The following is a 16,176-nucleotide window of genomic DNA, read 5'->3' on the forward strand; positions in this document are numbered from 1 at the left end:
ACTGCTGAGTTGGTAGAATTGAGTAAACAGCTACCCATTTTTAGAGTGAAGTCAGGGTACTGAGGCATGGAGAGGAGGTGGGCTTGAGGAGAGGAACAACATTTCTACGTGATAAATTGTAGAGAATAGTTTGGAGAGAGAAAGGCTTTGTTTTCATTACGAAATGAAGGGAGAAAGGCAGAAACAGCCGATTTTAGGGAAATGCTGCTGTCTGAGACCTCTTCAGCCTGTGGGAATGAGGAATCACTGGCGATATGGCCACACTTGCCTGGCTTGCACCCCTACCTGCCCAGACACACCTCAACTCTCTGCCCATCCCCACTTCCGAAGTATTTCTGGGAGTCCCCAGAATTTTCACATTGTTTTCTAGCACCGCAGGCCTCCGCTGAGCCTCTGCCGCGTGTGTGGGGCACCCAGTTTCCTTCTACATCTTAGCCTTCTCGGGCTTTGCAGCTGCTTCTCTGGGAGAAGGCCGCTTGACCCCAGCTGCTATCTCCCAGCTCCCCTCAAGCTCCGAGTCCTGGGTGTGTTCAGACAGCCTTGCATTTTCTTCGGTCCTCCTTACAGAGCAGGAACCTGGTTATAGTCCGTGCACAAATGAGGAGAATATGCCTTTCTCCAGGGGGATCAAACCCATCACAGAGGCCAGGCTGGGAACTGGACCTCGCTTCCTGGCCTTTCAGCTCAAGCTTCACATACGTGAACTCACAGCTTCCTCCAGATCTTTCCCCTGATTCAAATCACTCCTGCACATAGATGCCTAGGGACTCCCTGCACGCCCCCTCCCAATCACCCAAATTCAGGATAGGTTTGGCCAGCTCCTTGGGAGAAGGGGACAATTGTGACTGATTGATTTTTAGTGGGATGTGACAAACGCAAAACACGCTCTGGGAAAAAGAGCTTCCTGAAATGTTGTGTAGGCCTGGTGTGAATCAATGATATGTATGTATCTAAGATACATTTATGGATTTTGGAAAGAATTCGTTTCTTTTTTCTTTTTTTTTTTTTTTGGTTTCTGGCTTAAGTATTATTTTTTTAAAGTTTTAATTTTTATACATTTTTAAAGGTCATTTTCCATTTACAGTTATTACAAAATTGTTGGCTATATTCTTCATGTTGCACAATACATCCTTGATCCTATCTTACACCCAACAGTTTATACCTCTCACTCCCTCACCCCTATATTGCACACCCCCCTCCCCCCACTGGTAGCCACTAGTTTGTTCTCTATATCTGTGTTTGCTTTATTTTGGTTATATTTACTAATTTTGTTATATTTTTTAGATTCCACATATAAGTGATATCATACAGTATTTATCTTTCACTGACTTATTTCACTTAGCATAATAGCCTCCAAGTCCAGCCATGTTGCTGCAAATGGCAAAATATTGTTCTTTTTTATGGCTGAATACTATTCCACTGTATATATGTACCACATCTTCTTTATCCATTCATCTGTTGATGGACACTTAGGTTGTTTCCATGTCTTGGCAATTGCAGATAATGCTGCTGTGAACATTGGGGTGCATGTATCTTTTCGATTTAGTGTTTTGGGGTTTTTTTTTTGGGTATATACCCAGGAGTGGAATTGCTGGGTCATATGGTAGTTTTTATTTTTAGTTTTTTGAGAAACCTCTATACTGTTTTCCACAGTGGCTGCACCAATTTACATTCCTACCAACAGTGTACAAGGGTGGAAAGATAATTCTTGAACCCATGTATTTCATGACGAATTATTAACCTTAGAATTGGAAGACACCCTAGAGGTCTAATAATAACCTGTATTCTTCTGAGGAATGAAGAGACTAAATATAGGATGCACTTTGGTTTTTCTCATACAGTTTAAGTTATATTTTTGGGGTGAAGTCTTTGTACTTAAACCCAGCATTTGTTACTTGTACCTGAAAAAAAAAACATGTGTACACTGGCATTTCAATAAAGCCCACTTTATCCCATTTTATACTACCCCAAATAAAAAGTACGTAAAATCTTAATTTTATGTAATTGAATAGCACAGTGTTTGGTCACAAAGTAGTAATGTAATACCTTTTTTGAGCAAATGAATGAATTAATGAATACATTTTTAGATATTCCAGAATGAAACTACCGTAAGGGCTTTAAATAGCATCATATTAATAATAGGCATATAACTTCTGTGGTAGGATATAACATTTCTACTTGGACACCCTGTAAATCATCATCAAAGAAGTTTTATCAGTCTGCTTTGCAACATTTTGTCAGATCTCCTACTTAACAACCAATAACAAACCAAATGAATAGAAAAATACCAAAAAAGGCTTCTGTTCCTAGTAACATTTTATTGAGGAAAGGGTAACATTAACAGGAAATTTTCTAACTTTAAGAGAGTTGCAGTCATTTCCAGTCCTCTGGCCCTTCGCCTTTGCCAGTGAGTGGTAGTGGCATATGTAGGAAGAAACAGTGGCAGGGAGATCCATGCAGTTATCATTCGTGATAAACTAAGAACAAATCTGAAACACAGTCTTTAAAGGTCAGCAATCATCGTGGAGAGTCGAGGCCGCTTCTTAAGAAGTTTCTGTGGGTAGTTTTACCCCATGAGATTGCATTGAGCCTCCTTTTTCTTTTAATACCTAGTGGTATTAGGTGGTATGAGCTTGGTGGCCATCATTTCTGGGAGGAACTGAGGACCACCCTGTTGTCAAGGGACTATTTGCATACACAATTGGAATACCAAGGACAGACTGGAAAGAATGAAACAAGCAAACAATATTGTTACTATAATCCTGTTCAGTAACCTCCCTGGTCCCGTCAGGGAAGAGGGCCAAGAGCGCTGTGGTAAGCCCCCAGTGGGACTTAGCTGACACTGAAGTCTGTATTCCTTCAGCACATACTCAGATTATCTTCCACAGAAGAGGCCCCACTCACCCCATTGGTGTTGGTGATTGCTTGGCTGGCAAAATGGACTGTGATGCAAGTTATGCAAAACTCCTAAAGAGAGAAGATGGTCAGCATGGCTGAAATTCCTTTCCCAGCAAGCTGAAATCAGGATTAAACACACTGAAATGTTGACTAAATCAGGAGGGCTTCACCCAGGCTTCAAAAAGCTCTGACTCATCAAATGTACTATTGCTTGTACTCACCTAGCTCTGGGATCATTTCTCTGTCATCACATGCTTATTTCAGGGGAATGTAAATTAACTTCGGAATTTCTTTAAAATGCCAGAAGACTTCCCTTTTTGCCAGTAGACTGTTTTATTTAGAAACATTAGAAAGGAAGTAGAGTTTTTTTCTTTGCAGTGGCTTTTTTTTTCTAATAAAAATTTACTTGCTCATTAAAATAAAAAAAAAAAATCAAGTAACATAGAACACGACCAATCATCCCAAATGCCACTGCCCAGAAATGAGCTAAATTAACATCTGAGACCTGTTATTCTAGAACTCTATGTATGGGCAAAAGGCAAATAGAAAAGTCGGATGCAGGGACTTCCCTGGCGGTCCAGTGGTTGGGACTCTGTGCTTCCACTGCAGGGGGCGCAGGTTCGATTCCTGGCTGGGGAACTAAGATCTGGCATGCCGTGTAGGGCAGACAAAAAAATAGAAAAAAAAAAAAAGAAAAGTGGTTGCATGGAGAGACAGCAAGAGAGAGAAAAAAGGAGAACAAGCAAGGGAGGGAATGAGAGAGCAATAGAGGGAAACACCATTTTTTAATAATGGAATTGTTTTTACTTCCTATTTTGAAATAAAAGTATTACCCGATTTTAAAAGAACAAAAAGAAGTCAAGTTTACGAAATCCACGAAGAAGTTGACATCATTTTAAACCTACAAGTTTCAGTTTGAGGCAGTTATTAGATGATTGTTTATTATGAAAAATGAGAGATTAGCATGCTTGTTTTACCTCTCATCTTCTCTCTTCACCTCCCAGTTTTTGTGCTTCTCATGAATCTCCTTACACAGCTTCTCCTTGCGTTTCTACATTCTTGATTTAATCTACCTCATGTATGGTTGAATATTACTATTCTTTTTTTTTTTTAGCAGCAGTGCCCATGTGTGTTATTGTTGTTTTACTGAGAGTATCTTCTTGTTGCTTTTATACTTTCACAAGGATTTTATTGGACTTGTTATTCTTTTTTTATTTTTAAAATTTAAAAAAAAATTATTTATTTATTTTTGGCTGCATTGGGTCTTTGTTGCTGCGTGCGGTCTTTCTCTAGCTGTGGCGAGTAGGGGGCTACTCTTCGTTGCAGTGAATGGGCTTCTCATTGCAGTGGCTTCTCTTGTTGTGGAGCACAGGCTCTAGGTGTGTGGACTTCAGTAGTTGTGGCTCGCGGGCTCAGCAGTTGTGGCTAGCAGGCTCAGTAGTTGTGGCACACGGGGCTTAGTTGCTCCGTGGCATGTGGGATCTTCCCGGACTAGGGCTTGAACCCATATCCCCTGCATTGGCAGGTGGATTCTTAACCACTGCACCACCAGGGAAGTCCCTGGACTTGTTATTCTTGAGTCACATTTTCTTTTCATCAAAACTTTATAGATATTTTGCTCCATGATTTTCCCTCACTGAAAGTTGTTGTAGTAGAGACTGAGTCAAGCTGATTTTTTTTCCTGCTTGTAAGTAATTTGATTTTTCTGCCTAAAACCTCAAAGAATCCTTTTCTATACCTTATGCCTTAACAAGGATACATATATTTCAATATGTATCAACATCAGTATTGATATCTATGTATCTATATCTGTATCTCACTTATTTTGCATCTCTTTCTCCTAGTATAGGTTATTCTCATTCAGCGTGCAAATTCAGTTACTCTTTTATTTCCGGGAGCTTTTTTTCCCAGTATTTCTGTATACCCTTTAGGAGTCTTCCCTATGTGACTACCCATGAGATGGACCACGAAGGGGTGCCCTTTCTGCCCTAGTCCATCTACAGAGGTGACTCTCCCACTTTATTCTCTAGTCCTAGAGATCACATGACCAGGAGTAGGGCTGGAATAGAAAAAGGGATTTACTACTAGAGCTGCTGTACAGTAATAAGAAATAAAATATAGATCCACTCTAAGTGAGTGGAAAGAGAGGAGGCACATGGTAGGTGATGGGATACTTACCACTGCCCAGTAGTCTTGATTAGGCAGCCCATTAATGCTCACATCCACCAGCAACAGAATCACCCCAATGAAGGCAAAGACAGAATTAACAATGTTCATTCCTAGGCTGCCTTTTATCTGAGGGAGATGGCAGGAAAAGTAAATCATATGTAAGATGAGTGAAATTAAATGAAATAAGAAGCAATTAAATCTAACGGTTCTTAATCTTTGAAATCTTGAAAAAAAAATTGAAATGATTTTTTTCCTCTTCCCTTCTGGATAGTTACCATGAAAACTATTCTATATGCCACCTAAATGTAGGATATTTCTAAGATCTGTAGAAAAATGTAAATAATACAAAGCAGAAGCTCATCTATTATATTTGTCTAAGCCTCATGCAAAATAACAATTATATTCCCTTTTTAAAACAATAAAATGACAAACTTATAACGAGCATTTTTTCTGTGACAGTCACTGTACTAAATCATGTAAAGGCGTTATTTCGTAGAACTCTTACAACCACTATGTGAGGTGGTACTATATAGCATCCAATTTTATAGATGGAAAAGTATATACACACAAAAAAATCTGTGCTGATAAATTTAGGAATTCATGAAACCCTTGTCTTTCTAAGGACTAGATAGATATAGAATGAGGAACTTGTTAGGCTTTTGAGGGTAGGGGTAAATGGGCAGAGTATAAAACGTTCCCCAGTTTCTACAAGACTTTGAAATTCAGCAGAATAATTGTGAAACCAAGTCCTCAGCTGACTTGTTAGGAGTTCTTTGGAACGTGCTACTGCTTCAGCATGCCTTAGATAGTCTTCTGAAGGCCTCTAAAGGGCTCCTAGAAGAATCGCTTTAGGTATAATTTTAGCTCTCTTCTCCAAATGGACAGATTCTATGCTTGGACAAGCATAGTTAGAGGGAAGGATCTCTAAATCATGCAGTGAAAGGATATTTTATTTTGTTTTTGGATTACAACAAGAGTAGTCAAGATTAGACTGATTTATTTTATTTTATTTTTAGTCAAGTGTACTCTAGTCTGGGAAAGTATGAGTAACATGGCTCTGTGTTCCTATTTTCCAGTTCTTCCCTCTTGTGCTGGATTAAATATAATCTTGAAACCACTTCTGTTCTAGTTGTCTCTAGTTCTTGGCAAACCATTTTCTTTCTCCTGTTTCAAAAGTGGACCAGGAGATTGCAAAAGGTGGAGTGCTGTGACAGAAAGAATTGAAAGGCCTGTCTCAGGGATTTATGGACTCTTCATAGGTACTGAGCTAGGTGTTTTTCATGATGATCTGAAGAACTATAAAACAAAAGTCAAATCTGGATAAGACTAGGAGACATGCACAAAGAAAAAATAACAATACAAGGCAAGGCAGAACTGAGAAATAGCAAATGCATAGTAGAGTCTTTGATACTGAAGTGGCAAGAGGGTGTCCCCTGACTTCTTTGTTTCTGTTTGGAGTTTCCCCCGTGCAGTGTGACCCCACTGAACCAGGGAGCCTTGGAAGTAAACAACCCCATCTTTACTAATTTCCACTTTTGTGAATTAAGGAGTCGGGATGTTGAGCTCTGCCATTTCTGAGTGGTAAATTGTGTAGACCATGTGAGGGCATACGTACCATGGAGGCAACCCACAGATACTTCTGGGAAAAAAATGCTCCCCTTCTTATTTGCTGAATCTGCCTTCTCAGTTTTCTTACCCAAATAAGTTAATCTTTAAAGGGGTTAAAAAGTAGAAACATTCTAACTTACCAGACAAGGGGAAAACTGCTTGGATGCCGAAATAGAGAGTGCTCCAGTAATAATGAACTGTAGAAAGAAACAAATTTATTTGTGAAATGATGGGTCCTTTGATTTTTCCTGGGAAATACTTCTCTTTATATGATGAAAGGTTGACCTATTTATATTTCCCTCTCAAAAATTCCTCTTGTACTTCTCAATTTTTTGGAGTAACTCTCGAGGTTTCTATGTCCTTTTGACATCCTTTTCTTTTTTCTCCTTAGTTTCTCTCATAAAAAGACCTCATTCCCTTGTAAGTTTTCCTTGTTCGGATGACTTCTGACCTGACTGCTCAGTCTCTTCTCATGATCAATTGCATATTTTTAATCATGTTCCCGATCACCTCTTTTTGCCACTGTCCACCCAGCACATACATTTCCATCTAAAATGTAATAGGGAAATAAAACTTTGGTTTGCTGGTTACTTGATTAGTGTAAACTTTAGGGTGTGAGTTTAGGCTGCAAGTTAAAATGGAGAACAAAAGCTCTTCTTTCTTTAATTCTCTATCTAATTAATATCTAATATTAATATCTAGTATCTAAATTCTCCAGCTGATCAGATGCAGGGCTTATTAAAAGATGAGTTGTACATAGACTGGGGACAGCTCTACTTGATAAGCTGAGAAGGGCAGCTGTTGCAGCAGGCTACTCACAGAGAGGTCGCCCCAGAATGGATATCCGTCAATAAAAGACAAGGAAGCAAAACCCAACTCTTGGTTATAAATAGAGGCCATTAAACCCCAAGTAATTCCGAAGTCAATGTGCATCAATCCAGTCATGATCTGGATTGCCTGAAAAAAGAAAACGGACATTTAAAAATTGCTTCTTCATCTTCAGGCACCACTGAAACATCACTATCATTGCTGCTGCTCCTTATTTATTGTCAACTCTGTCAAGATCCATGCTGTCATTTAGCTATACCTCTACAGGAGGTGGGCCATTAAGACTTTGACATACGCTAGGGCCATGGCCTCAGCGTAAAGCCTTGTTTTTTTCTTTTTTTTCTTCACATCTTTATTGGAGTATAATTGCTTTACAATGGTGTGTTAGTTTCTGCTTCATAACAAAGTGAATCAGCTATACATATACATATGTTCCCATATCTTTTCCCTCTTGTGTCTCCCTCCCTCCCACCCTCCCTATCCCACCCCTCTATGTGGTCAAAAAGCACCGGGCTGATCTCCCTATGCTATGCGGCTGCTTCCCACTAGCTATCTATTTTACATTTGTTAGTGTATATATGTCCATGCCACTCTCTCACTTCGTCCCAGCTTACCCTTCCCCCTCCCCGTGTCCTCAAGTCCATTATCTACGTCTGCGTCTTTATTCCTGTCCTGCCCCTTGGTTCTTCAAAAACTTTTTTTTTAGATTCCATATGTATGTGTTAGCATACGGTATTTGTTTTTCTCTTTTTGAATTACTTTACTCTGTATGACAGACTCTAGGTCCATCCACCTCACTACAAATAACTCAATTTCTTTTCTTCTTATGGCTAGTTAATATTCCATTGTATATATGTGCCACATATCTTTATCCATTCATCTGTCAAAGGACACTTAGGTTGCTTCCATCTCCAGGCTATTGTAAATAGAACGGCAATGAACACTGTGGTACATGACTCTTTTTGAATAATGGTTTTCTCAGGGTATATGCCCAGTAGTGGGTTTGCTGGGTCGTATGGTAGTTCTATTTTTAGTTTTTTAAGGAACCTCCATAATGTTCTCCATAGTGGCTGTATCAATTTACATTCCCACTTCAACAGCATTTATTGTTTGTAGATTTTTTGATGATGGCCATTCTGACTAGTGTGAGGTGATACCTCATTGTAGTTTTGATTTGCATTTCTCTAATGATTAGTGATGTTGAGCATCCTTACATGTGTTTGTTGGCAATCTGTATGTCTTCTTTGGAGAAATGTGTATTTAGGTCTTCTGCTCCTTTTTGGATTGGGTTGTTTGTTTTTTTGATATTGAGCTGCATGAGCTGCTTGTAAATTTTGGAGATTAGTCCTTTGTCAGTTGCTTCATTTGCAAAATATTTTCTTCCATTCTGAGGGTTGTCTTTTCACCTTGTTTATGTTTTCCTTTGCTGTGCAAAAGGTTTTAAGTTTCATTAGGTCTCATTTGTTTATTTTTGTTTTTATTTCCATTACTCTAGGAGGTGGGTCAAAAAAGATCTTGCTGTGATTTATGTCAAAGAGTGTTCTGCCTATGTTTTCCTCTAAGAGTTTTATAGTGTCTGGCCTTACATTTAGGTCTTTAATCCATTTTGAGTTTATTTTTGTGTATGGTGTTAGGGAGTGTTCTAATTTCATTCTTTTACAGGTAGCTGTCCAGTTTTCCCAGCACCACTTATTGAAGAGGCTGTCTTTTCTCTATTGTATATTCTTGCCTCCTGTATCAAAGATAAGGTGACCATATGTGCATGGGTTTATCTCTGGGCTTTCTATCCTGTTCCACTGATCTATATTTCTGTTTCTGTGCCAGTACCATACTGTCTTGATTACTGTAGCTTTGTAGTATAGTCTGAAGTCAGGGAGCCTGATTCCTCCAGCTCTGTTTTTCTTTCTCAAGATTGCTTTGGCTTTTCGGGGTCCTTTGTGTTTCCATACAAATTGTGAAATTTTTTGTTCTAGTTCTGTGAAAAATGCCATTGGTAGTTTGATAGGGATTGCATTGAATCTGTAGATTGCTTTGGGTAGTATAGTCATTTTCACAATGTTGATTCTTCCAATCCAAGAATATGGTATATCTCTCCATCTGTTTGTATCAATATGGTATATCTCTCCATCTGTTTGTATCATCCTTAATTTCTTTCATCTGTGTCTTATAGTTTTCTGCATACAGGCCTTTTGTCTCCCTAGGTAGGTTTATTCCTAGGTATTTTATTCTTTTTGTTGCAATGGTAAATGGGAATGTTTCCTTAATTTCTCTTTCAGATTTTTCATCATTAGTGTGTAGGAATGCAAGATATTTCTGTGCATTAATTTTGTAACCTGCTACTTTACCAAATCCATTGATTAGCTCTAGTAGTTTTCTGGTAGCATCTTTAGGATTCTCTATGCATAGTATCGTGTCATCTGCAGACAGTGACAGCTTTACTTCTTCTTTTCCAATTTTTATTCCTTTTATTTCTTTTTCTTCTCTGATTGCCGTGGCTAGGACTTCCAAAACTATGTTGAATAATAGTGGTGAGAGTGGACAACCTTGTCTTGTTCCTGATCTTAGAGGAAATGGTTTCAGTTTTTCACCGTTCACCATTGAAAACGATGTTGGCTGTTGGTTTGTCATATATGGCCTTTATTATGTTGAGCTAAGTTCCCTCTATGCCTACTTTCTGGAGGGCTTTTATCATAAATGGGTGTTGAATTTTGTCGCAAGCTTTTTCTGCATCTATTGAGATGATCATATGTTTTTTTTCCTTCAATTTGTTAATATGGTTTATCACATTGATTGATTTGCGTATATTGAAGAATCCTTGCATTCCTGGGATAAACCCCACTTGATCAGGGTGTATGATCCTTTTAATGTGCTGTTGGATTCTGTTTGCTAGTATTTTGTTGAGGAGTTTTGCATCTATGTTCATCAGTGATATTGGCCTGTAGTTTTCTTTCTTTGTGGCATCTTTGTCTGGTTTTGGTATCATGGTGATGGTGGCTTCGTAGAATGAGTTTGGGAGTGTTCCTCCCTCTGCTATATTTTGGAAGAGTTTGAGAAGGACAGATGTTAGCTTTTCTATACATTTTTGATAGAATTCGCCTGTAAAGCCATCTGGTGCTGGGCTTTTGTTTTTTGGAAGATTTTTAATCACAGTGTCAATTTCAGTGCTTGTGATTGGTCTGTTTATATTTTCTATTTCTTCCTGGTTCAGTCTCGGGAGGTTGCGCTTTTCTAAGAATTTGTTCATTTCTTCGCGGTTGTCCATTTTATTGCATAAAGTTGCTTGTAGTAATCTCTCATGATCCTTTGCATGATCCTGTGCAGTGTCAATTGTTAGTTCTCCTTTTTCATTTCTAATTCTGTTGATTTGAGTCTTCTCCCTCTTTTCTTGATGAATCTGGCTACTGGTTTATCAATTTTGTTTATCTTCTCAAAGAACCAGCTTTTAGTTTTATTGATCTTTGCTATTGTTTCCTTCATTTCTTTTTCATTTACTTCTGATCTGATCTTTATGATTTCTTTCCTTCTGCCAACTTTGTTTTTTTTTTTTTGTTCTTCTTTCTCTAATTGCTTTAGGTGTAAGGTTAGGTTGTTTATTTGAGATGTTTCTTGTTTCTTGAGGTAGGATTGTATTGCTATAAACTTCCCTCTTAGAAATGCTTTTGCTGCATCCCATAGGTTTTGGGTTGTTGTGTTTTCTTTGTCATTTGTTTCTAGGTATTTTTTGATTTCCTCTTTGATTTCCTCAGTGATCACTTGGTTACCTAGCAATGTATTGTTTAGCCTCCATATGTTTGTATTTTTTACAGATTTTTTCCTGTCATTGATATCTAGTCTCATAGCGTTGTGGTTGGAAAAGATACTTGATATGATTTCAATATTTTAAAATTTACCAAGGCTTGATTTGTGAGTCAAGATATGATCTATCCTGGAGAATGTTCCATGAGCACTTGAGAAGAAAGTGTATTCTGTTGTTTTTGGATGCAGTGTCCTATAAATGTCAATTAAGTCCATGTTTTTTAATGTATCATTTAAAGCTTTTGTTTTCTTTTTTATTTTCATTTTGGATGATCTGTCCTTTGGTGAAAGTGGGGTGTTAAAGTCCCCTACGATGATTGTGTTACTGTCAATTTCCTCTTATATGGCTGTTAGCATTCGCCTTATGTATTGTGGTGCTCCTATGTTGGGCGCATAAATATTTACAATTGTTATATCTTCTTCTTGGTTTGATCCCTTGATCATTATGTTGTGTCCTTCTTTGTCTCTTGTAATAATCTTTATTTTAAAGTCTATTTTGTCTGATATGAGTACTGCTAACTCCAACTTTCTTTTGATTTTCATTTGCATGGAATATCTTTTTCCATCCCCTCACTTTCAGTCTGTATGTGTCCCTAGGTCTGAAGTGGGTCTCTTGTCGACAGCATATATACAGGTCTTGTTTTTGTATCCATTCAGCCAGTCTGTGTCTTTTGGTTGGAGCATTTAATCCATTCACGTTTAAGATAATTATCGATATGTATGTTCCTATGACCATTTTCTTAATTGTTTTGGGTTTGTTATTGTAGGTCTTTTACTTCTCTTGTGTTTCCTGCCTAGAGAAGTTCCTTTAGCATTTGTTGTAAAGCTGGTTTGGTGGTGCTGAATTCTCTTAGTTTATGCTTGTCCGTAAAGGTTTTAATTTCTCCGTCAAATCTGAATGAGATCCTTGCTGTGTAGAGTAACCTTGGTTGTAGTTTTTTCCCTTTCATCACTTTATATTTGTCCTACCACACCCTTCTGGCTTGCAGAGTTTCTGCTGAAAGATCAGCTGTTAACCTTATGGAGATTCCCTTGTATGTTATTTGTTGTTTTTCCCTTGCTGCTTTTAATATTTTTTCTTTGTATTTAATTTTTGATACTTTGATTATTATGTGTCTTGCTTGGCATGTTTCTCCTTGGATTTATCCTGTCTGGGACTGTCTGCGCTTCCTGGACTTGATTGACTCTTTCCTTTCCCATATTAGGGAAGTTTTCAGTAAAGCCTTGTTTGAGGTATTTGGGGAGGCTTGTTCATGTGGCCCAAGGATTCTTCAAAAAGTACTACTGCATAGGCATGCATTAGCATCCCCTGAGAGCCTCCAAGACTCTTAGAAAAAATTGCTGTAACTGTGACTTCAATGACTGTGTTTTGCAAATGGACCAGTTCTCTGCTTAGGTAATCCGAGTTCTGGGGAAAGTATCAATGAAGAAAAAACAATTTATTAGGCATTAACAATATGCTTGATAATTTCTAAGCACTTTACATTTATTGTACATGTAATCCTCCCAAACAACGGGATGGAGACACAGAGACTTTAAGAAATTAGGTATCTGTCTTACTCTGTTCAGGCTGCTGTAACAAGATACCACAGACTGTGTGGTTTATAAACAACAGAATTTTATTGTGCACAGTTCTGGAAGCTGGGAAGTCCAAGTTCAAGATTCCAGCACAGTCACCTTGTGGTGAGGGCCCTCTTCCTGTTCACAGCCCGTGCCTCTGTGTCTTCACATGGTGCAAAGGGTGAGTGATCTCTCAGGAGTCTCTTTTATAAGGCAATAATCTCATTCACGAGCACTCCACTCTCATGACCTAATAAGCACCTCCCAAAGGCCTACCTCCTAATACTATCATCTTTGAGAGTTAGGACTTCAACTTATGAATTTTGGAGGGGGACAGAAACATTCAGACCATAGCAGTGCCCAAGGTCACACAATTACTGAGGGGCAGACCTGAGAATTTTTTTTTTTTTTTTGTGGTACGTGGGCCTCTCACTGTTGTGGCCTCTCCCGTTGCGGAGCACAGGCTCCGGACGCGCAGGCTCAGCGGCCATGGCTCACAGGCCCAGCCGCTCCGCGGCATGTGGGATCTTCCCGGACCGGGGCACGAACCCGTGTCCCCTGCATCGGCAGGCGGACTCTCAACCACTGCGCCACCAGGGAAGCCCCAGACCTGGGAATTTAATGCAGCAAATTGACTCCAGAGCCCATGTCTTAACTATCCCCTCAGGCTCAGCTTCACTTCTTCCATGAGCTCTTCTTGATTGTACCAGTGAATTTAAGCTACCTTGTTTTTCTTTTTTAAATTCTGTTGTATCTTATGATATAAATCACACACCTTATTTCTTAGTTTTGTACTCATTTATATTGTTCTTTTTCAAATTGCAGGTATGCAAACATTTCCTTATTGGCCCATCATGTATTCTCAGACAGTGGATACATCTCAGTACCTCTTAGTATACCTTCTTTCATCCTTGATAAACAGATTTGTGAGAGATAACTGTTGCTAGATTGGACTGGACGTTAATTGTTTCTTTCAAAGTTTACATCTTATCTGTCCAGGAATACTGAAAATACAGTGATTGCTGTGTTTATTTCTTTAACAAGTAGCTACCAAATGCAATTAAATTGAATCAGGATTAGAAAAGAACCCCACAGCTTCCTAAACAATGCTAAGAGATTAATATTTTTTGAATAATGAAGTTGAGACTCTGATAAAAGCTGTGAGTCTTCTCCTCTAAAAAACCGTTCTTCCATATCCATATCTGTGGCATGTGGGATCCTCCCGGACTGGGGCACGAACCCGTGTCCCCTGCATCGGCAGGCGGACCCTCAACCACTGCGCCACCAGGGAAGCCCTCTATTCCACTTTATCTGCTTCCTCCCTGTTCTTCAAACATGCCACATTTTCCTCGAAAGACCTTCTGACTTTACCGGGAACCTCTTGCCTGACATCCACAAGGCTCACTCCTCACTTCATGTCTTTGCTCACATGTCGTCTTCTAAGGAAAGCCTGCTCTGACCAGCTTGAAACTGCTACCCCCTCACTGCCTGCAACTGTTTATCCCTTTCACACTTCTTTATTCTTTTCATATATTTTATCAACTTCCAGCACACTGTGTACCTTAATTCTTTATTATGTGTGTAGTCTGATTCTCCCACTAGGTTCTGAGCTCCATGAGGGCAGAGGTTATGCCTGATTTGTTCTCTGCCGTAGTCCCAGCACCTGTATGGGGCCAGCTGTGTGGTGTGCTAGTTTGTGCCAGTGGCCCAATGGGAGCAGGGAACTTCCTCTCTCTGGCAGGAGGAGGATCTGAGAGGCCACCTCCCAGCTTACATCTGCCTGCTGCAGGGGGGCCGACGCTCAGTTTTACTTTCCTGTGATGGCTAGAAGAGTTCTGGCATGTAATGGGCACTCAATATAATTTATGGAAGCCTGTAGCAGAGAAGTTAGAGCTGCACACAGGGAGGGACAGTACCACTTGGAGGAGTTGTGTTAGTGGCGTGAAAGAGGTTCTTCAAAAGCACAGCAAAGGAGCGAATAATGCCACCTATGCCAGTGGAGTCTTCACGTACATATAGGGCTTATTTTATTTACAGTGCCTCTATGAACTAGATTAGGAATGGTCAAAGTGCCCCGTATGGAACTGACCTGCAGTTAAGTCATAACATCTCCATGGGCACTGGGTGAGGGGAGAGCAGATGGAATGGCCCCTAGTTCTTTCACACCCAGTTTCCCCAGACAGCCCATTTGTAGTCCCTTCTGTTTTTAAGGCAGCCCTCAATATGAGCTTGCCTCTATACAAATACCAGGCTTGAAACTAATCCAGAGACAGGATGGAGGGTACCCAGAATATCCTTTGCAAAAGTGAGATCAAGCTAGAAGTGGTGGCATTTCCAGAATGTCAGTGTTACTGAATCATCCTGCTACAAAGAATCCTTTGTCACCCATTAGATTTTTGCTTGAATCCAAAGTAAAATGAATCTGGGGGCAAAATCTATATGCAGACTAATTATGTCTACCTAAAAGGGATACTGTTTCCAGGGTAGCATTCCAGCCTTTCTAATGATTGGGCGTATGTCATGAGATCATAAACTTCTCTCCACCTATAGCTTATAAGCACAATAAAACCTTACAAATGCAAAATAAAAATTCTAGTAGTAAGTAGACTTACCCCTAGTGTCTTTGCTTCTTCTTTAAAGCTTGTAGCTGCTTCTCCTCTAGCTTAACTTACCATTTGTATATTTCCTGGACCCTGCCGACTCTTGGTGAAGGTTCCTGGAGAAGTAATGAAGGGAGGCTGGCCACTCTGCGCTTGGTTTCCTAGGCTGATGAAACTCAGAGGTTGTTGAGACCCAGGAGCCGTAGAGTAGCTTGGTGGGTAGGGATTAGGTTTGGTTTCACACATTCTGGGGAAGGCTGTTGGCTTGGATGACATCATTATGTCCTAAGTATTACAAAACATAGCAAAATGATAAATTTACCCAGAAAGGAAACTAAAGAAAATCTTGTCAAATGTCCATTATCTATGCAAATGAAGGAAAGCAAGTGAGCAGTTAATGGGCAATGACAACCAATATGAGTGATACTTATTTGACTTTGGAATCCTGTACATCCTACAGTTTTAAAGAACGGAAGGAGGGGAAGATGAGGATGCATTTACTTTCCAATTCCCATTTGATTTTTTTTTTTTTTTTTTTTTTTGCGGTACGCGGGCCTCTCACTGTTGTGGCCTCTCCTGTCGCGGAACACAGGCTCAGCGGCCATGGCTCACGGGCCCAGCCGCTCCGCGGCATGTGGGATCTTCCCGGACTGGGGCACGAGCCCGCATCCCCTGCATCGGCAGGCGGACCTTCAACCACTGCGCCACCAGGGAAGCC

The 16,176-nt window shown here is 39.8% G+C and overlaps 1 protein-coding gene across 1 annotated transcript; it reads right to left on the reverse strand.

Annotated features, from left to right (window-relative positions):
• Nucleotides 1-1,756: 1,756 nt before the first annotated feature.
• On the reverse strand, nt 1,757-15,812 carry LOC111184052 (membrane-spanning 4-domains subfamily A member 12-like). The gene is given in 7 exon segments (XM_022592243.2): nt 1,757-2,636; nt 2,638-2,720; nt 2,905-3,015; nt 5,077-5,193; nt 6,816-6,872; nt 7,495-7,632; nt 15,471-15,812. Coding segments are annotated over 7 exon segments (807 nt in total). The 5' UTR covers nt 15,738-15,812; the 3' UTR covers nt 1,757-2,602.
• Between the last annotated feature and the right edge of the window lie 364 nt (nt 15,813-16,176).

This window comes from Delphinapterus leucas, chromosome 7, assembly GCF_059928025.1.
Source record: "Delphinapterus leucas isolate spDelLeu-1000000601 "Yukka" chromosome 7, BTC_Dleu_Yukka2, whole genome shotgun sequence".
NCBI lineage: Eukaryota > Metazoa > Chordata > Mammalia > Artiodactyla > Monodontidae > Delphinapterus > Delphinapterus leucas.